This window comes from Chenopodium quinoa, unplaced genomic scaffold (assembly GCF_001683475.1).
Source record: "Chenopodium quinoa cultivar QQ74 unplaced genomic scaffold, ASM168347v1, whole genome shotgun sequence".
NCBI lineage: Eukaryota > Viridiplantae > Streptophyta > Magnoliopsida > Caryophyllales > Amaranthaceae > Chenopodium > Chenopodium quinoa.
The window spans coordinates 4,660,505-4,682,381 of record NW_018744151.1 but is presented as its reverse complement, the minus strand read 5'-3'; the positions used below and the strand labels follow the sequence as shown (position 1 = coordinate 4,682,381).

Here is a 21,877-nt window from a genome sequence, read left to right as displayed (position 1 = left end):
AGACACAAATGGTTGTCTACAGCTAGCAATTCCTGACTCGACCCGAAGTTACTGAGAGAAACCCGAGCCTGACCCAAACTGAACCCGAACAACTCATATTCGACTCGAATCGACCCAAATTTCATATTTCGTAATAATATCAAATTTTACACTATTTGTGATAGTTTCTAACTCGAAATCGACCTGAAATCTGACCCAAACCCAACCTACTGACCCGAATTGCCACCCCTATAATCTTTCCTCATTATTTCCTTTTTTAGCTTCTTTATATAAGGGCTCTCATTTTCCAATAAAACAAAATAAATTAAAAAAATCAACCTTAATATTCCACCCAAAAAAAAAAAAAAAAAAAAAAAAAAAACCAACTTAATGTCAGTGTGGTAGACATGCGGCAGAACAAAGTGTGGCGATGCTACGTTGCATGCGGACAGGGGTGTCTTGGTGGTTGATGATGTTGATTGATGCTACTTCATTAGTTTTTAATAAAGAGGAAAGGGAATTAGCGGCAGCTGAAAATGAGAATACAAGAGAGATTAAAGAGTGCAATAATGGAGTTAAATGGAGGAGGCTTGGTCAATGTTAGGTGAAATGTGAAAGGAATAGCAGCACGCCAGAGATTGATGCAGGTGGTTGAATGGAATGTTTTATTGATGGCAATTACAGAAATAGGGGTTTGTTTGAAAAATCAAAACAAAGGAGAACGGGAAGTTCTACAGTGGTCGACGGTGGCATTAAGGAGGAGATAGGCAGCAAGGGGGAGAGTGAGGGTGAGTAAGAGAATGGTGAACGCAATTGGTCTGGTGGCGTGTACCAGTGATAGTAGAGCTGGGCTAGGGGAGTAGAGTGTTATTAAAAAACAACCTTAACCTGCTTAACCTGAGACAAGTCATACCGAATCTGCAAATCATTTTTGCATGACACCCCCATAGTTCGGATTATAATCCCCTCAATTGAACCATAAGAGATGTAACCCACCCACCCACCTCTCAAGGTATGAATTCATACCTAGTTCCCAATCAACCTCTATTCAAAAGGTTGATTAAAACATAAACATCCAAACTCAACTGTGTCTTCATACCTAATTGACATAAATTTATGCCCAAGTACGCCACTGAGTCCTCATAAACCAAATCTATATACTCGGGAGTAATATGAATTGCACCTCAAATTAGAGCAAATATAACTTACAATGCACAAAATGGTTGCTCAATGTTTATAAAAGTATTAACTTTTCATTTGCTATAAGCAGAATAACATGGTCAACCATCAAGCTAAATTAAAAACAGGGTAAATTATCACAACCAGCACAATTAGGGGAATATTTATGCATAACTTTAAAACAAACAAATTATAGCTATTAAAAGCTGCAAAGATTTGTTCAAGATTGTTCCTCTGCCTTCAGGATTTGCGGGCTTCAACTTTCTTTTGTTCCTTGGCTGTGGCAAATACGTACAGTTAGAGATTCCCAAACACTTGCATAAACACAAGAGATAACAAAATTATTGATTATGTTTAGTCTTTCAAAACTACCAAAGACCTTACCAGCTTTTTCTTCCTCTCTCTTCCTAGCAGCCTCTGCCCTTTGTTCACGAATAAGTTTCAACCTCTCTGCATATGAGAGTAACAAAGAGGGTAAGTGGATGATGCTTTAACTTGGTTAAGCATACTGTGTTAAAGGTCCCAGAGATGATAAAAATAAGAGTATATATATACATATATGACCGGGGTTAGTAACAACAGGGTTAATTTAAACATCCCATTGAACCAAAAACCCTGTGACCTAAGCTACAAATCCTGAATTAACAAGGATACAAAGCTGCAATCCTCTTCAAAATCCTACACCATGCTTAAGTGATTATTACTTAATCATTGTAATCAGTAAATTATGATAATCAAATCTTCACAGCATCATCCATGAAAAACACCTCCCACACTAAATGACATTTCAGTATTTTACGAGTATTAACTTCAGCACAATAACTTGTCAATTATGAAAATCAAGTATTCACTATTCACCACATCATCCACGAGTACACACCTCCCAATTACCTTAACTTCCTCACCTATAATGATATTTTGAGCACAGCACTTTCTATTTTCTACTAAAAAAGTTATTAAAAGACAGCATTCATTTGAAGAGGTAATAAGTGTCTCTCTCTCTCTACAGACAACACAAACAAAAATAAAGAGAGAGACAAGTTAAAGTAGGACAGTCAAAAAAGCAAAAGATGTCATGAAATCAAAAAAATTACTCCGTACTACGTATAAGTTTTCTGCATCTATGATAAGTGCAAAAAGATCATACAATCAATACAAATATTCAAGCAGCAGAAGTGAGAATATAATCTCAAAACTTACCTAAATCTTTCTTTGCTTGTTCCGTTTTCCCTTGTTCTTGCAGCTTCATGTATCTTTCATGAGACCTCTGTTTTTCCAACTCCTCCCTAAAAAATAGATAATATATACCATGGTCATATTCTGAATAGTGTCGCCATCTTCACTCAAACTACTTAAAAGCATCCATCAGATCCAACCTACTAATCACAGCATTTTTTTTCATTTTTTAGAAAATCCGTTTTTCAGTCCCCTGACATATCTAGGATGGTTGCCACAAAGTGCAATAAACATGCCAAACTTCATAAAAGATGTGGCAATTTATGTAATCAGGCAAAATACTCGAGCAACTTAGTCTCATTCCTGTATGTGAAACACATAACTAGTAGTCATGCCTACTTCTAACCAATCCAAATCAGCTGACAAATGCACAAGATCCCAACCATGAAATAGTCCTAGGAAAGATGTTTAACATGTTCATAAAACTATGTAACAATATCAATCCAGTTATCTCACCAAGACAATGTTGCAAACAGCAGACCTTTATTGGATAGGGCCATCGCACAAGACATACAATGGAATATTTCCAAAAATTATTTTTACCAGATGAAGAGCAAATACAACACTTAATAAACAGCCACAAAAAAATAAAAGCATAACAAAGGCATCAACAAACCTCTCACGTCTTGTAAGTTCAGTTGTTTTGTCAAGCTGTAAAAAAGGAAGTAAAAGTAAATTCCTTGTATTAACCACTCAAATAAAACCAGAAGCAGAAAAAAATTGTACTCACATCAATATCTTTTGCCTTTAGGTTCTGTTTCTTCACCACGTTGGGGTTGTCGATCTCAATGATCCCCTGTGTCCCTTTCATCTTTCGCTGAAAAAAGAAACAGAATGATCACGATTAATACAGGATCTAATAGGGAACAGGACACAATCTAGAAGCATAAATATACAAAATCTATGGGGAACTTTATATAAACAGACAAATTAAAATGGACCAAGAAAAAAAAAATAGAAGATAAAAAGGCTTACTTCAGTATCTTCATCAGATTCTTCTTCTGATTCTTCTTCTTCCTCTTCTACCTCTTCTTCCTCTTCTTTTTTCTGATAAAAAGGTCAGTGAAAATGAATCATAGATGCATTGAACCATAATGATTTGCATATACTTACATATTACAGACTATAATATTATATGACAAGTTAGACAGTTACCTGTCTAAAGGTGCGTGGACGAGAAGTTCCACCTACTGCAGTCATTAAAACAAAGCAAAATTATGTAAGACCTTGCTTCCAAGAGAACTAATGTGAAGTGTACATATACATGCACATGAATTCATCTCCAGCTAAACATTCACAAACACACACAAGGCATCTCCACAGTAAAAAGAAACAAAAATGTGTTCAACAGATGTGCAACCCTATTCAATTCATGAACTACTCACCAATGTGCCATGGTACAAGTACAACCAATGGTTCAAATATGGGAGCGCTGCACATAAGGCTTGCAAAAAACACAACAGACAAATGGACATAAGACGGTTATTATACACTACCCACTTATCAGAAATAGCTTGCTCAGGATATTTCACCAGATATTCCAGTAGAAGTTGCTGTAAACACTTCAAACTGTCGGAAGTATTGGCACAATGAATCTTCTAACCTATAACATATAAAGAGGTAGAAAGCATATATTACTTATAACAACCACCGACCACCCGAGTCCCACTCGTGCCATTCATGAAATAGGGCCAAAGGTATTGTCAATTCTATAAACAAACGAATCGATATAACTACTGGCATCCCAATGCCCATGGCTTCCATGTATAGCAGGGTTTGTGAGTAATATCGATGCACACAACTTAAACCCACAATTCCATATGCACCTAGTTCGAAATCGCATTAACTTCCTTGGTTTTACTCATTACAACCAAAAACTTTACAAGAATCTCAATAACATAATTTCTCAATTGTATAAACAAAACTTACATCAAACAAACTTACGTCAAAATTCGAAGACTCCGTCCATTAATTCATATAAAAGACAAAATCACAAAACAATACGCTTCAATCTTCAACTCCCAATTAGACGAAAGAGAAAAAAATTGCAGGATACGAACAACCAAAACAAATACATCAAACAATCAACAGAAACAGCAACTAATTTCTACAATTCAATTAAAAAAAAACCCAAATATATGTTTGAATGAACCCCACATTCGCAAACCCTAGATTCAAAAAAACTCAATTTTTATCATAAAAATTGAATGGAAAACTTACAAATGTCTTCGGGAGTTGAAAACTGGCGGCGGCCAGTAGGCTTGCCCTTGAATTTTCCTCTTCCCATGGTTGATGCTGCTGTTGTAGTTTGCTCAAAAACTGCGTAAATTCAAAGGAGAAAGGAATTTGAAGAAAGAGAAAATTGGTTGTGAGAAGAATCAAAAGTTTATATAGAAAAGAGTGAAACTTTAATCAAAAATAATAATTGGGGATTATTGGGAATCCTCTTTATCTTCCTTCGTTTTCTCTCTCTAGAAAAGGGTCGATTCGAAAAACCCTAATTTGTACTCCGTATTATCAAACGGAATTTATGCTCACCTCGACAATTTTGATTTTTGAAGTCACTTTGTTTGTACTTCGTTGTTTTGTAGAGTTGTATCACTTGTATGGTTGTTTAAGTTCTAGTGGTGCACAATATCAAGTTGACAAGTAATTTGAATCTTAATCGGATTAGATTTTTATTTGCAATTTTCTATCATCAAGTATATTTATTTTTGGTAGTAAAATAAAATCAAGAAAATTTTATATTTGGTAAGTACGTATTAATACAAACATAATGACATCTTTTTTTTATCCTATGAATTAGGGTCAGTTCTCTTACGTTGAAATTCAGTTCAGTTCAGTTCAGTTCATTTCAGTTCAGTTCAGTTCATTTCAGTTCAGCTCAATTCAATTCAGTTCAGTTCAGTTCAGTAAATGAGAACAGGCCCTTAGCGTATACTTGTAAATAAGATTAAAGTTTGATCAAATCTAAAAATCATACTCTGTATTATGTTAATTAAACATAACCACTTAGGTCATGTTCTGTTCACTTTATTTTTGCTGAACTGAAATTATTTTTACTGAAATAAAATTATATTTGCTGAACTTAATTATTTTTACTGAATTTAAATTAATTTTATTGAACTGAAATTATTTTTTCTGAATTGAAATTATTTTTACTGATTTTCTATTATAATTAAATATGCACTATATTATGGGATGGATGAAACATTTGTTGATCTTTAAAGAATGAGTATTGTACTAATATATACTTGTATAATTTTTATAGTAATGAGTATAATCTTACAATAAAAACTTTTTTTTTTTACAACAAAAACTTAATTTTTCTTTAAATGGAATTTCAGTTATAAGAAAAAAAAAATCATTTACTACTCTGTATTTCACTAATTTTAAAAATGCTATTAAATATCTTTCTACTAAAATTACTTTTTTTTTTTTTTTTTTTTTTTACAACACCAGCCAAATATTATTAAGGAGCAAAAGCCTCCAAATCACCTATTACAGAAATGTTCACTTCTTGAGGATACTCCTCCAACCAGACCTGGATCTCACCAAAATTAAGGGCTTGTTTGGTTGCCTTTAGTTTTCATGGGCACTCAAAATTCCCATGAATTTCCTTTTGGGTATGTTGTTTGATATATATTGAAAAGAAAAAATGGGGGAAGTCACAATTCATGGGAATTTTCACTTCCCACAAAACATGGGAAGTTACTTACCCACCCCTCCCTTGGTCATTCACAATTCCCATGATTTATAAATTCCCACATGACAGCCAAACATATTTATGTAATGTAATACCCCTACTATTTTATTACTCTATCTATATATTTTCTTTAGAAAAGTTTGATTTAGTTTTTACTTACATTCAAATTTACAAATATTTATTTTTCTATTTTAAGTTTCGGGGACGAAACTTGTTTTAAGGAGGGTAGATTGTAATACCCGTATATTTATTAAATAATTATTTTGATAATTTTTTTTAAGTATAATTTTGTAAATGATAAAACATTGGTAACCCTATTTTATTTTAAGTAGAACTCTAATATTTAGAGGTATACATAAACCCTAAAATATGCTATTTTTTTTATCAAATTCTTTACAGAGTATCGAGTGCAACCGTGAGCTAGATCTACCTTTTATTCTTCTTATTGATTGTGTTGGGTTTATGCGTGAATCAAGCAAGCTACACTTGATCTTTCCTTTCCACCTCATCATGAATTCATGCTCATGCATAATTAAAACTCCAAGTATCATTTATTCATTCTCATGACTTTGGTAATATGTATACCTGTTCGTATTTTATATTGTTTCGTCCATCAATACACCATGTTTTGGCTTTTCGAAAGGTAATCACACGAACTTTAGACATGTTTGATATTTCGTATTATTATGTGTGGTAAGATTTATTATTTGCACTCTATATTATTATTATGTGAAAATTTTATAATTGTAATTTGTGTGATCAAGTTCGTATATACATATGATTGATTATTGGTATTATATGATTTGATTGGATATGAGTATCATATTACTTTTATTGTTTATGATTGATTATGTTTTATTCTAGGGTTCTAATGTTGTTTCTATAGGGAGTATTTTATCGAGGTTTTAGGGTTATTAATGCAGAGTATTATTTTGGGTTGAGAATTAATTATTTTTGGGTGCTAGTATTATTTCCCTAAGAGTTGAGATTTTTTTGAATCGAATTGTTACATTATTTGAGATCATGTGTCATTATTGAGATATTATAAATTGTTTGTGAATGATTATTTGATCGAGTTTGAGATCAAAAGGTTGAGGATTATTATTTTGTTATTGGTTTGAGGCTCGGCGTTATAGACCTTAATCCTTGGCATGTTGGTAATGAGATAATGATCATGAGTAAAGAATGAGGTACAATCTTTAATATTTATTTTTCTATGGTCCCCTAGAGTGGGAATTGACCCGTATGTGGTCTGGTTCAAGGTGTTTTCTGGTTATTGGGAGTATTCAAGTTTTTAAACTTGTTGGTTTTATTCGAATTACCCATATCCAAGGCTAGGTATAGAACAATGAGCATGACACACTTATGGGATAGAGAGTTGAGTAAAGGTTTGTATTATTATTCGAGGTTGAGTTGTTAAAGGTTATTTTCAAAGTACAATGTGTAATGTAGTTTCGAACTACATTGTTTAATTGATCTAGTAATGTTAATTATTATATTATACTCTATATTCTGATATGTGGTGATTACTCAACTTTTGCTGACGTGTGTGTTGTTTTATTGTGCTACTTGTGTTTGCGGCCATGTCTTTTTCTCATGGTGGCCCTGCGACGATCTATTTTGGAATTTGTCCTTAATGGTGAGCAGTCAAGTTTGTCTAAGCAGGTTGATCAAGTGGTCGTAGCTAAAGGAGCTCAAGTGTTTCGATTAGTTTGTTATAACAAGTTTGTAAAGTTGTATAAATAGCTCACTTAGATTTATTGGGTTGTAATTATTGGGATTTTTGTAAGCCTTAACACTTGACAGGTTGTTAAGTGTGGCGGTAATACCTCCGATTCAAGTGTATGCTTCCGCAATTTTATTTAAATGTTGTCTATTTTTCATTTATTTATTGTTTATTATTAGCTAGTAAATCGGGGGTGTTACATGCCACTATTAAGGTCTCGCCACGAAAAAATTAAGGAGATTACGAAAAAAATCTGAAAAAGGTAGAATTGAGATTTCATAAACCTCTTGTGATTGGCCACAAATTCTTTACTTTGTGTTTTTCTTTGGTGATTGACCACAAAAGAGCTATTATTGAGCTGCGCTGAGCCAAGCCAAAATACGGATAGGCACGTACTTGGCTCTGAACTGAAGTGTGATGTCATATGGGGCCCACAAACTACCTTCTTACCTTATTTCCCTCATTTTCTTTTTTTTTCTCTCTCAATTTCTCATTCCCCGATATTGTAATGCTCTCAAAATTGGGGAAAAACTTCATATTAAATTACATTTTATGTTAATTATTTCACGAATTGAAATTTTTCCCCAAGTTTGAGAGGAGAACGATACATGGGAATGAGAAATCGATAGAAAAGGAAAGAAAAAGAGGCAAAGGGTAGTTAGTGAGCCCCACATGACGTCACATTTGAGTTGAGAGTCAAGTAGGTGGGAAGTTTTGATGTTTTAAAAAATAGTTGGTGGAAAAATTCAAAAAAAAAAACCCGTAGGTGGTAATTGCTAAAACAACAACAATTATAAGTGCGTGGTAACTAGATGAAGCCCATGCGTTGCACGGTTTGTTTGAATTTTTTAAAATGATTTTTAATATATATATATTTTTGTGCTAAAAAATTTGTTATATATTTAGATAAAATTTCTAATATCAAAAGATATTTATATTTGATTAATTTAAACTAGGAAATCTCATTCGCCAATTTTGCTTACGTGTAATCTTGTATTTAATTGGATAATACTAAAATTTATTATCCTACATGGCGCGCTGAAAAAATTAAATCCCACACAACTCTCTAAAAACTCGGGAAAAAACTCCCTTTATATTAGATATATTAGATAGATTGTCAAATTTTCCTAATTATTAAAAGGATAATGATATACAAAGCCTTAAGAAGCTAAAAAAGGAAATATTAGGAAAAGATTAACATTAATTACACCGATGTGCGCGTGATTTTGTCGTGAATTCTCAACTTAATTTCATTTTAGGAAGTATATTTAATGCTTAAACATAGCCCTAAGGGCTACATATATCATTACCCTTATTTAAAAAAACCTCGGTTTTTTTCTCTTGTAATCCCTAAAAAACCCTTATAACTTTCCCAAAATTACAAATACGGATTAATTACAAAGTATCATTATGAAAAGTAAGTTAAGGTGAATATAGTCTTTGAGTCGATTGAAATAGATGGTCGTGAAACAAATCAAACAATCACCCGAGACATCATCCTATCAACCTGTGAACCCGACACGACCTAATGCCAAGAGCCCAAGATTGCCAACTCCAGCGGTCAACTAACTCCAGTATTTTCACACCGCCCTATTAGTCCCTTACTAATCCCAACTCTGCATCAACACTTTCCTAAAATCCTTAGGTTAAATTTATTGCAAGTCTTGAACAAAGTCTCAACATGAGTCTTACTCAAGATTCTTGCAATAAACTCATCTAAGACTCATGTGAGTCTTACATGGAGTTTGGAAAATCCAAACCCATGTCAAGACTTTGCAAGACCAATGAAAATTAGTCACCTCACCAATCAAAAGTTTACAATAATTTTTTTTTTAAAAACAAAAAAAAAATATTTACAAAAAAATAAAAATATTTTGAAAAGGATTAAATGAGTTTTGGAGTGAGTCTTAGGATAATATGTAAATTTGAAAAAAGTCTTATATGAATAATAATATAAAAGTATTTTAAACTTAGTGGAAAGCTGATGGCAAGAGTCTGAAGTAAAAAGTCAAAAACCCCTTATATTGTTTCCCCCTTTTCCCTGATAATCAAACGAATTCAATTTTCTAGGGTTTGTTTTCTACGTATTCTCTCTCCATCAACCAGAGAATCTAACCTTCGCAAGCTCAACAATGGCGAGAAACGAAGAGAAAGCGCAGTCTATGCTTAATCGCTTCATCACTATGAAGCAAGACGAGAAGAAGAAGCCCAAAGAACGCCGACCTTTCTTAGCCTCCGAGTGCCGCGACCTCGCCGAAGCAGACAAATGGAGGCAGCAAATCATGCGAGAAATCGGTCGAAAAGTTGCCGAAATCCAGAACGAAGGCCTTGGAGAACACCGACTTCGAGATCTCAACGATGAAATTAACAAGCTAATTCGTGAGAAATCGCATTGGGAGCGTCGGATTATTGAGCTTGGAGGTCCGAATTACATGAAGCAATCGGCGAAAATGACGGATTTGGAAGGAAATATTGTCGATGTTCCGAACCCTAGCGGCCGAGGGCCTGGGTACAGGTACTTTGGTGCGGCGAAGAAGCTTCCAGGAGTTAGGGAATTGTTCGAGAAGCCGCCGGAGTTGAGGAAGAGGCGAACGAGGTATGATATATACAAGAGGATTGATGCGAGTTATTATGGTTACAGAGATGAGGAAGATGGAGTTTTGGTGAAATTGGAGGGGCCGGCGGAGGCGGTGATGAGGGAGATGGCGGTGGAGGAGTGGAATTTGATGGAGGAGATTAAGAGGGAGGCGAAAAAGGCAGTAAAGAGCGGCGAGGTTGCCAATGTGAAGGATATTTTGTTCGAGGAAGAGGAGGAGGTTGTGGAGGAGGAGAGGCGGGAGAAGGAGAGGCTCGAGGAGGCGGATGCATTGCAGAAGGACTTCGTTGTGCACGTGCCATTGCCCGATGAGAAGGAGATTGAAAGGATGGTTGTGGAGAAGAAGAAGATGGAGTTGTTGAGTAAGTATACTAGTGAGAATTTGTTGGAGGAACAGTCTGAAGCTAAGGCTATGTTGAATATTAATCGATAGAGGGATTTGCAGCGGCGTTGTAAGTGATTTGTACTTAAAGATTGCAATTGTTTCGAATTTTTGTTAGTTTGATGCTTAGCAAGAACTGGTTAACATATAGGTCTTTTTCTACCTTGGGCATTATTAAAATTTAGAATGTAGATTATCTATTGATATTATATTGCCATGTCTCGTTTTGTTGGTATGTTTTATCATGCTATATGATTAATAGTTGCTTTTACTATGTTGCCAATGCTATATCATTGATAGTGAATTATGCATTAGATGTCTAGATGTTTATTAGTTTGATCAAGAATTATGCAATATACGATACTGATTAAGTGATTAGTCTATGTTGATGAGCTTGTTAAGAATGATCGGCGCTGGTGGAGTGTGAATATTAGGCCAGATCAGTTATTTGGGGTTGAGAAGTTGCTAGAGCATTTTGGAATAGAAGTATAGAACCTTTTTATGTCGCATTCTGGTTGGTCTTTTGAGTGGTTTAGTCGGGTTCTTTAGCTGTAATATATTGTGCTATCCTCAGTTTTAAGTATCTGACTTGCTCTGGACCTATATGCAGTTGGACCAGCTGCTCTAGTTCTGTTTTGATGCTTGTTGACATTGTAACAAGTCAAGTGGAATGGAGTGTATTTGGTCTTTCCTCTATTTGAAACTAGTCTTCACTATTATAGGGAAATTTGAACTAGTTCTGCAGTAATCGAACTTGACAAAGCTCGTTCCTCCATTCCTCTTGACTTGTAACATCTATTTATTTTGGTTACCTGAAATACGATGGGATATTCTTAATGGGTGACATTGAATCCTTGCACTTATATTATGTTTACTTCCTTTTTTCTAGATGTGTTGATCATCCCTTTCAAGAAAAGGAGAAAGCTTACATGACTAACATGAGAGATGATTCGTGCTCTCTTCACCCATGGATAATTTCGAATGTTAACTTTCATATTGGAGAAAGAAGTGTTACTGCTTTAAGGTTCTGTAAATTGTGGACGTGGGAAGATAGCAATAACCTTTACTTGCTGCAGCACCAAGACTTTTACTGTTTCTGCTTCAGCATTCTGTGAATTTCTTTGATTTGTAGGCCTCTGATACATGGTTTTAAGAGGGAGGTATGTTTGAGGCATCGGGTTTTGCTGCTGCATTGTTTTATGAGAGTAATGATCAGTCTTTCATTCATCTGTTTCTTTTCTTTTGTGCTGCTTTTGGAGTTGCGCGTTAGACATAACGGTGTATGTAGCAACGCAAACATTTTTTTAAAGAAACAGATAAGTCAACTGTTAGGTACCCCTGCAGAAGTGTAACCAGTGTTCCAGTAAACGGTGTAGATTCTGAACCATATTACAGTATTATGAATTTACAAGTAATTTTAGACTCAACTCCTAATATTTCTCTTTGTTTAGAGTGGCTTATCCGTCCGACTCTGTAGTAATGCCTTCATAAACTGCATCTTTTGGAATCTCCATTAGGGCTGTCAAATTGGTCGTGTCGGGTTCTTGTTCACGTCGATGTTAACTATCCGATGATCATTATTGATAACAATCTCAAATGTTCGGATTCATGGGAGTAGCAAAGAGCAAGGGTCGATATTAAAGTTTCTCATAAGAGTTGCGAAGTATAACAATAAAGGAATTAAGGGAAACCAGCTAAAAATTCAAGAGACCTCCAACCCCTGTGTTTTCAATTGCCTTTTAGAGATCCTTTGTTCTTCTCCTGCAAACTCTTGATTAGCTTTATGAATTGCACAGGAGTGATACTCAAATTCGGTTGTATTTCCTTATCATCAACCTCATTATCTTTCATGTCGTTATCAGAGTCGGGATCTACGATTGTACATCCTATTCCTTTCCTCTTGTTTTATTTGTTTATTATGTTTACTCTATAAGTTCTATTATACTGTCAAGGCTAGTTTTTGCAGCTGTTAAATACATTAGTCCTAGTGTTTGTCGATGTCTGAAACTAGTAAAGATGCCCATGAACCAACAACAACTAGTATTGGGCTTTAACTTCTGGCTTAAATAGAAGAAGATGAAATTACATTGAAGTATAAAACAGTTCCATGTTCAACAATTACTGCATTTATTTAAACATTCATTTTTAATATTGCATAAGAAAAAACAGCAGATCTGGACTTCGTGTAGTTAAACTTGAGCTGATCATACGAGAATACCTTTCAGACTCTGTATGAACCCACTGATATAAGCCTCTTCGAGTCCATCTCTTAGCAAAAACTCCCTCCATTTTGCATGGTTAGCTCGTACCTCTCTTCCCACTTCATTCTCTACCTCCATGACTGTCGCCACTGCCTTACAAACTGCCTCACGAGTAAAGAAACCATCTTCATCTCTTTTCTCAATCTCCACCCCGAGTTTAAGATCAAGGCTCATCAACCTTGCATTGATAGATTGATCTACTGCGTGAGGCAGCATCACCAGTTGGCAGTCGCAAACTATAGCTTCCGACAAGGATCCAGCCCCGCAGTGTGTTAAGAAGCATCCCACTGAAGGATGTTGTAAGATCAGTTGTTGTTGCACCCAATCAATGTGAACAATACCTCTCCCCTTTGTTCTTTCCGTGAACCCTTCTGGTAAGGCTGACTCAAGCGTTGAGCACTCTGTAGGCAGCTTAAGGGCGGCCAAGAATGGTTTACCTGAGATATTAGTAATATCATCAAACAATTATTCTCTACACAATCAACTAATATATGTGGGATTGGAGTTCAGATTTTTGCTCATACTACTAGTGTAACAAAACATATACGTACCTGTTAGTTCAAGTCCTAAAACAAGCTCTTGGAACTGGTCTTTCTGAAGGAAACATTCGCTTCCAAGTGCACAATAAACCACACTGCCATTTCCGAAATCCTTCAACCAATTGTCAAAGTACTCATCAAGCTGCCCAGCTGGTAATTCTGGCACCACTGGTCCAGCAAGGAGAACAGGCTTACGATAATTCTTCTGTACAAAGTCACAATACGGCCCTTCCATCTCCCTACAAGTCTTGATACAAACAGCATCACACTGTTGGAAAGCTATCGAAACTCTTTCCAACAATGACAGCCCACTGCCTCCAAACTCGGCTTCAGATGCACCAGCCAGACTGCGTGCTTCATGGGCTCGCAGCCTGACAGAAGGTAAGGGAAATCCTGGTGGGGGCTTCTTCATTTCTTCTTCTGAGAAAGAGTTGATAGGCAGATTCCTTGGCTGAGGAAGCAGGTAAGCAACTGTCACTAGGTACACTGTGGAATAAAATAGAGACTTAACCTGATGTTTTCGGGCTATTTTAGGCACCCATTCAGTGAAGTCAAAGAAGATAAAATCAAGCTTAAGACTAGAGAGATAGAACTCAATTGTATCCTGGGTCTGGTCCATGGCTGTCATAATGAGGGGCCGAGAAGAGGCAGGCACATCTGCAGTTGTTTCAGCTCCTACGGGTAATCCATCCACAGCCGGAACTGTGATAGGAATCAAAGTGATGAGGTTCGGGTGGTGGTTGTGAGAGGTAAATCTATGTTTGGTGTTGGTTGGGAGGAAGAACGAGATTTTGTGACCCTTCTCAGCAAGTTTGTTGGCCAAGTGGAGAAAAGAAGTAATGTGACCGAAAGCATACCATGGACACATAGCTATATGCAAATGCTTGCAGTTTCCATTGCCATTGGCAATGCCATTTTCCTTGGACATTTTTCTAACGAGTATTATTTGTGCATTCTTACTTGCATGTTTTATAAGCTATCAGGCCTTGCATACAAGAGGACAGCCTTTTCACAATGATCTATATGGCATAATCAATTTTGGAAATTTATAACTGAAATGTACCTATCAATGGGAATATATTACTACCTACATTGTTATCACTTTTTTTTTATAAATATGTTTGTCCCATTTGATATTGCGCGGTGTCCAACACATAACCTTGATTAACAATATCTTTAATTACATAAATTATAATTACTACGTATAACATTTGTTACAAAATGCATGCTATCAAGATTTACCTAGTGAGTGCTAAAAATTGCTAATAATCCAAAGTACTAAAACATGTTTGATCTGAGCTTGTCAATTGTATCTTCTCATATTTAGCAACTCCATTCTTTTTGAGCCAAAATTAATTACAGCTTTTCATTGAAGCATGACAGACAAAGAAGCAATTTCCCAACCAAGAAATGAAGTGAAGAAGATGAACACTAGGGAAGTAGCGGCTGTAGCGTCAACATCAGGAAGATCTCTTTTGATATTCACCATCCAACTAAAACTTCAATTTCTGTATGCAACAGATTCAGTCCCCACATTCTAACTCGAGCTTGGTCACTTTTATTCTGGTACTTCTAGTAAAAATTCTGTTTCTTACAGTGACTTCTTAAACAGTATCTGAAACCAACACCGCGACCAAAGATAACAAAGCAATTCCAGATAGGAGATGAACAGCGGGCATGCTTTTGCGCTTGCAATTGCAACCCCCATCTTGTTAGGAATGCACTCAATGTAGGGGGTGATAAAAGCCAATTCACCACTGTTGTCATTTTATGATTTTCTGAATGTAGTAACCCTGCCAAGGTACAAAAAAAATTGGATTGGTGGGTAAAATCTCATAAAAATAGATTATTTGCACAAGCTCAAACAGATTAATTACATTTATATCCCTTCCATTTATTTATGAAATTTTGAGTACACCTTCCTGTGATCTAACTCATGCTAGGGTCAGAACTTACAGTAGAGAAACAACAGCCAATGGCCTCACTGCATTTGTCTGACCAATGCAAAATGATTATCTTGATTCAATGACATCAATAACTCCAGCACAATCACCTTCTCGGGTTTGTGGATCTTTAGACGAGGTTCCAAAAGACCTGAAGTTCAAATTATGCTCAAAAAAGGTATGAAATCAGCAAGAGAGGGCAGCAAAATATGAAGAGCAGCTAAAACATACCAGGGGACAGCTCCTTGCCACCATACAGCTCCTTGGCTATCGGATTGTTTGACCAGTGATTAACTGCCACAAGACTCGTAGGCTGGAACCCAACAATTCTTCCCTCAGGTGACAAAACAATCTGTATTCACTCGACAATTAAACCACAAGAGCCAATTAAAGTCAATTCCTCCTTGAGTCCTTTAACAAATCTATAGAAGCAGCAAATTATACATCACACTGATCACAGTACTGGTTCACCTCTACAAAAACATTTATGCCACAGTATGAGTTACTTGCCAATAAATTCTCAGCTACATGATAGGACATGTCGGTACAGATCTATGCATAACTACAGAGGGTTAGGGGAAAAAGCCCCCTAAAAGTCCCCTAAAAATTCTTGCCTTTTTTATGTCAAATGTTTTGATATAGCTTTACAAAAATTTGATTAGCATTCCAGCCTCTAACAATGAAACTAAGCATATAGTTTTACTGTTTTAGGCAAATAGCAGCCAAATCAGAAATGCAAAACCTAAGAGGACAAGCCTGTTCTCTTAAACTTTAGAAAATGAAATTCATTTAAAAAAAATAAAAATTTGATCAGTAGTTCAATGACTGCATAAGAGAAAAACACAAGAGAATCATCAAATTTTAGTTTTAATCAATAAAAATAAGATTTAATAAGTAACATTAAAGTTTCAGTAAAAACACTCTGTTCAAACATGTAGCCATTTAGCCCTAATTAAAGGGATTAAATTCATGATTTCACCATCAAATTCCTCAAGTCCACTTTATGTGAAATAACTGGCTCGGAATTTTTGATATTCATCACCGCTATAGAGTGACCGCCTGATCAAAGGTTAAGAAAAGAAATTAGCAAATGAAACATACCTGATAACTAGCAATTTCCTGGACAGACGTTTCCAGATCCTCCTTATTTGTTGCAGACACTTCAGAACTGCTAGTACTATCTTGATCAATGGGATATACTTGATGATTATACCTCAAATACATAGGAAATTCCCCAATCCAAGCTCCAACACTTGGTTCAAATGTTACTTCTCCATTCCAACCATAAGAATCCTTAATCTTTTTAACAATTGAAGAGCAATAAGCATCCAGCTGTGAAAGAGAATTATCGCTATAAGATGATATTCCCAAATCAAAAACCGCATAAACAAACTTAGACAGAGCCGAAAGAGAAAAGAAGTACAACTCATAAGAATTTTAGACGACACTTGTTGGACACAGACATCAAAACAAGAAAGTTACAAACAATTATGATTAAATGATAAACTGCAAGCATTATCAATTATTAGAAGACAATAATGATTTCTTTAACAGAGTTGCACCAATGACAGACTTCTCATAAAAATCTACGTATAAGCTTATAGACAATTACGCTATTGTCAATTTTCAGACATATACCTCAGAATCCTCTAGTTTCAGAGGCTGCACTTGTTCACAATTGTCCTCTGAGGATGGAAGCACATAATTTTCTCGCGGATATTTTCTTCTAGTAATGTTTAGATGTGGCACAAACAGTTTGATCAGCACGCCAACAGAAACCAGTAGAGTTGCAGTGATAAGAGTGGTTCTCAGAAAACCAACCAAAGAAAAACCTCCCTGGCAGAAATCAAACCAGAAGTTTTGGATTAGAAAGGTAAACAAAGGGTCGTAAAGGTATCAAAATAGTTGCAAAGCTATTCCCCCAACCTCAAAACCCTCGCCCTCTGAGCGAAAGAAGGAAAGAGCCGAAGAGGTAATCAAAAGATAACCAGATAAAATCATGCAACACTTTTGAATTTATAATAACCTACACACTCACATTGACGAGGTTATCAAACATTTCCTACTCACTAACCACTATATGGGTATTAAAACCATAATCTGATGAAGTCATTACCTTAAAAGCAAAAGGCAATCAATAACACCGAAAAAAGGGAAAAAAAAAATAAATAAAAACAGAAAGTAAACATCTTCATCAAGTTCCAACTACACAAGAGCGCAAGGAAGGGGAGCTTGGAAATAACATATAACTGCATACTCACACCTTATTCTTTGACAACTTTTTCGGACTTCTGACAGCATCACATGATAGCAGTTGTTTACCAGGAAGTGTGCAGAAATCCTCGAAATATATATCTAGAATGTTAGCCAATCCAACCTGCAAATAATAACATTTTTCAAGTATATGAAGTAGGCATTACCGTTGTCATGAAGCAAATATCCTTCACCAATATTATACATATTAAGCTTTAAATTATTTTACATTTGGTAATATAAATATCTTTAATAACCTCTCACAAGGCCCGTAGCCTTCTTTATCCCAACAATGAAACATTCATCTGACTAACTTTCATTCAATCCAGATATTCTATCACATACTTTGTATTTTTCAGTTACCATGGTTCAACCTACCTGGCCATAAACTCTCAAAACAAAACCCAGTCTTCCCAAGCTCACTACATATCTGAGTTTTTGTTGCTTAACAATTAGCTATAGAAATAATTTAAAGGTTGAGTATGAAAGATTACATTAAAAAAAACCAGTTAATAACAATATTGATTTTTTTTTATTAAAAAAAAACATTAAAATAAAGCGTCTACAAGTCACACCAGTCAAACAACATAAGGTCATCTTCCTCACTTCCTATTTCCATTCCATATACATTAGCACTCTCCCTGCATCCGGCCACCTTATTCTTCCGTATACAACTATCTCTTCTCACATCACTCTTATATCTTTAATTCCAGGCTTCTTCTTTATCGTACAATCAATTTCCACTACTCCCCCACAACCCAACCTGGCACCCTCCCCCCCCCCCCCAAAAAAAAAAAAAAAAAAAAAAACTCCCTCTCAATACACAAAATTCAAAGCTCTCATGAGAACGCCTTTACATTGATACTTGCACACTGCAATATTTTTGTCCAAATAACAAAGTATATAGAAATGGATACATTTCCTCATCAAATCTTTATACGTAGTACAACAAATTAAAGGGGGGGGGGGGCGAGGGGGGAAAATTACCATTTGCGAATGGGTTAAGAAAACTTCCCAACAATTTCCCATTGTCCTTTTCCATCCTTCAAACTTCAGATTAGTGAGTCTATCAGCATCAATCTGAAGCTTATAAGCAGGTACATACTCCATTGTCCACATACTAAATTCAGATCCACCAATCTTTTCCAATTTAGATTGCATCAATGACGTCCATGCAGAGCTCGTTGGTTTCTTGTTTGTCATCTTATACTTTGCTCTTACCACGTTGAACTTATCAAAAAGGCTTTTGGCCTTTTCAACTATTTTATCCTCAAACCTATGTATCATCACTGATGAATCTTTTGATGAAAACTGCTTAGTTTTTGAAAACCAATTGAAGAGACCATCCGATGCCCTCCCTGCTGATTCCTGAAAAAATTCCTTTTGAGTGCTTTCTAGAGCCAACATGCAAACAGCTTCAGCAAGTCCAGCAATGACCTTATCATCTGATGAGCTGAGAACAAAAGAAGCAGTAACCTGCCGATGGCAAAGGCATAAGAGAACTGAACCAATCAGTACCATGAGATACCTGCAGGCCAAACATGTTTTATGTGGTATTACAACAGAGAAAGGCGGATTATTTATCACAATATTGTCAAAACAATGCTAGTAAGGAATAAAGCTTGACCTCTCTTGGGCTTCCAAGATCCTCCATATTTCTTTGTGATCCAGGTCGAAATACTGCCAATTCAAAGTTCCAGAGCTCCTGAACTACAACTTGTCTAAATGTCATTGCAAGTATATTACTTGAATTTGTGCCAGACAGCATATCTTCAGGGAGGGAACTCCTTAGCTTCCTTGCTTTCTCTTTCACCTTCTTAGCTGGGAGAAACTACGAAAACAAAGAACAGATACTCGATAATTAATCAAAAGATTAGACATAAACTCCATCAGACATTATCCTACATTCACTTTTGGCATCATTAAGAAAAATGAAAAACCAGTAAGCACCCCAAGTGGGATTGTACAGCATATCATTCAGTCTGAGGTGATTTGCAGAAAGAAATCAAGGCTTAAAATTAAGTCCTTGACTAAGTACCACCAATATAGTCAATTTACTAAATGTTTTTTATTGCAACTGTCATGATTGATATTAACAAAAGTAAGGGCCAAAATGCTGAGATATGCTCCATGATTCATGATATATTGGGACCAAGACACAGCAACTACCTAGCCCCTCTACCACTGGTAATTTAGTAGGCCTTGCCATCTTTACAGGACCAAATGTACACATCCTTACAAGTTACAACTGATGAACTAAAACCTATAGCAAGACTCTAATTTTTAAAATATCAATATAAGCATCAAATTGTAGCAATACATAAGCTATAAAAGTTCCCCTTCCTTCTTGCAGAAACTAATTTAAATAAATTATCTTCCCAAACCAAACAAAAAAAAAAGGCACTTTCTGTTACAAGCAAAAATCTATTCCATCTTTAGGGGCAATATCCACTTTAAAAATGGTAAAAAAATAAATAAATAAAATAAAAAATAAAAAAAAATAAAAAAAAATTGTAAACAATGTGCAGTCACTCCATTCATAGGATTTGAGGCTAGTAATAAGAAATGAAAGTTAAGAGCATCTACCCTTATTTGAATAGATAATCCCGTGGAAAACGAATAGAACTTGGTGCTAAGAGATTTGATGTAAAATAACACTTACATTAAACAAAAAAAAAAATCCCTGTAACAACATAAATTTTGTGGGTATTCATCCTAAACCCAAATGCTTCCCTAAGTAAGAGCTCATTTCACCTATATATCATTTGACCTAATGTCCTAATCTAACCCAATAGTCACCAAAAGGTCCAAAACAATACATTTCTTTTATCTTTTTTTTAAAAGAATTTGGACATTCATGTTTCCTCAATATCCACCTAAAGCCAAAGTGATATCATTCCAAAGAAATGTGGGAGTTTATCGCAAGTTTCTCAATCCACCTCGCACTCTTTGGTAAATTCCACAGCTCCTCGTACAACAACTTACAACAAATAAGATTATGTTGCTTTAAAATTCTCATTTAATAGGCAGAATCCCCACCTCCACCACACATTTGAAGGAGTCAGAACAGCAAAATGTTCACATAACTGACATGAGACTATCTAGATCGGTTACATAATTCAAAGAACAACAATTTCCGAAAGAATTACATGCTTTTGGCAAGGAATTCCCATACATGAGCTCTCACTTTTTTAAGCGAAAATGAGTACATTATACACCAACAATCTTCCACATTGATAGAAATCATACCCATTTTCTTCCAAATTACTGTAATAAAGTTTGTGCTCATTTTCTTTCATAGCAATCATGTTATATTCCCCAATTCATTAACACTCATCGGCGGGTTGAGCATATCATGAACAAATACACCCAGTTGTATAATCAACATATTCTAATCTAATCACTACACAGTTCTAATAATGACTAATGAAATGAATTTCAATCATACCCATTTAACACATTTGCAAAGGACAATAATCTTTCAAATAATCTTAACACCAATTACAACAACATAAACAAAATTGCACAACAAAATGATTAATATCCAATTAAAAATTCAAACTAACCAGCCTAGTAGAAACAGTGCTATGCTCATCATTAGGACCAGGGTAAAGAGCTTCAACAACCATGGCAGACAACCCAGCATCAACATGTTCACCGGCAGCTTCTCCGCCGTCAGAAGCGGCGGCAGTAAGGGCTTGCTCGAAGGCGACTGAGCCAGTGAGAGAGAGGCGCGCCATGTCGTTTTCATAGGTGCGAACACAGGGGAGTGAATTGCCCTGCGACTGAGCCACGGCTTCGAGCATGGCTTGTTCTTCGGAAGAAGAAAAGGAGGAAGAAGAAGAAGGTAGGGAGTTGAAAGTGAGATGATTTGGGGTTTTGAAGGGGAGTTTGAAAAAGGGTATGGAGGGTTTGAAGTGGGGAGAGAAGAGGGTGGAGGAAGAGGAGAGAGAAAGTTGTTGAGGAAACGCCATTGTTGGAGGTTTTTTTGAGGTGGTGTGAGAATTTTGGAAGTGTGGAAGAAGATGAACGAGGGGATTTGAGGGTTTAAAGGGTTTTAAAAGGAGAAACTACTCC

At 35.7% G+C, this 21,877-nt stretch overlaps 4 protein-coding genes across 6 annotated transcripts; 1 reads left to right on the top strand and 3 right to left on the bottom strand.

Moving 5' to 3' along the window:
* Positions 1-1,147: 1,147 nt before the first annotated feature.
* On the bottom strand, positions 1,148-5,079 carry LOC110693697 (28 kDa heat- and acid-stable phosphoprotein-like). 2 transcript variants are annotated; one of them, XM_021870864.1, is made up of 9 exons: positions 4,933-5,079; positions 4,615-4,713; positions 3,550-3,584; positions 3,370-3,441; positions 3,125-3,211; positions 3,011-3,045; positions 2,359-2,444; positions 1,543-1,608; positions 1,148-1,436 (listed from the first exon to the last, which is right to left on the bottom strand). In XM_021870864.1, the coding sequence occupies exons 2-9, from the start codon at positions 4,679-4,681 to the stop codon at positions 1,399-1,401; spliced, it is 486 nt and encodes a 161-aa protein (XP_021726556.1). In that variant the 5' UTR covers positions 4,682-4,713; positions 4,933-5,079; the 3' UTR covers positions 1,148-1,398. The 2 variants fall into 2 exon arrangements, with proteins under 2 accessions (XP_021726556.1, XP_021726557.1); XM_021870865.1 differs by having other exon boundaries at positions 4,802-4,935.
* A 4,652-nt stretch (positions 5,080-9,731) lies between these two features.
* On the top strand, positions 9,732-12,254 carry LOC110693696 (pre-mRNA-splicing factor ISY1 homolog). The gene is made up of 2 exons (XM_021870863.1): positions 9,732-10,874; positions 11,694-12,254. Exon 1 carries the CDS (start codon positions 9,959-9,961, stop codon positions 10,853-10,855), a length of 897 nt encoding a protein of 298 aa, XP_021726555.1. The 5' UTR covers positions 9,732-9,958; the 3' UTR covers positions 10,856-10,874; positions 11,694-12,254.
* A 593-nt stretch (positions 12,255-12,847) lies between these two features.
* On the bottom strand, positions 12,848-14,579 carry LOC110693695 (anthocyanidin 3-O-glucoside 2''-O-glucosyltransferase-like). The gene is made up of 2 exons (XM_021870862.1): positions 13,617-14,579; positions 12,848-13,502 (listed from the first exon to the last, which is right to left on the bottom strand). The coding sequence occupies exons 1-2, from the start codon at positions 14,530-14,532 to the stop codon at positions 13,009-13,011; spliced, it is 1,410 nt and encodes a 469-aa protein (XP_021726554.1). The 5' UTR covers positions 14,533-14,579; the 3' UTR covers positions 12,848-13,008.
* Positions 14,580-14,764: 185 nt separating this feature from the next.
* On the bottom strand, positions 14,765-21,861 carry LOC110693694. Of its 2 annotated transcripts, XM_021870859.1 has the most exons (9): positions 21,367-21,861; positions 19,428-19,631; positions 18,788-19,276; positions 17,811-17,924; positions 17,186-17,383; positions 16,649-16,879; positions 15,779-15,899; positions 15,561-15,698; positions 14,765-15,397 (listed from the first exon to the last, which is right to left on the bottom strand). In XM_021870859.1, the coding sequence occupies exons 1-8, from the start codon at positions 21,772-21,774 to the stop codon at positions 15,586-15,588; spliced, it is 1,878 nt and encodes a 625-aa protein (XP_021726551.1). In that variant the 5' UTR covers positions 21,775-21,861; the 3' UTR covers positions 14,765-15,397; positions 15,561-15,585. The 2 variants fall into 2 exon arrangements, with proteins under 2 accessions (XP_021726551.1, XP_021726553.1); XM_021870861.1 differs by lacking the exon at positions 17,811-17,924.
* Between the last annotated feature and the right edge of the window lie 16 nt (positions 21,862-21,877).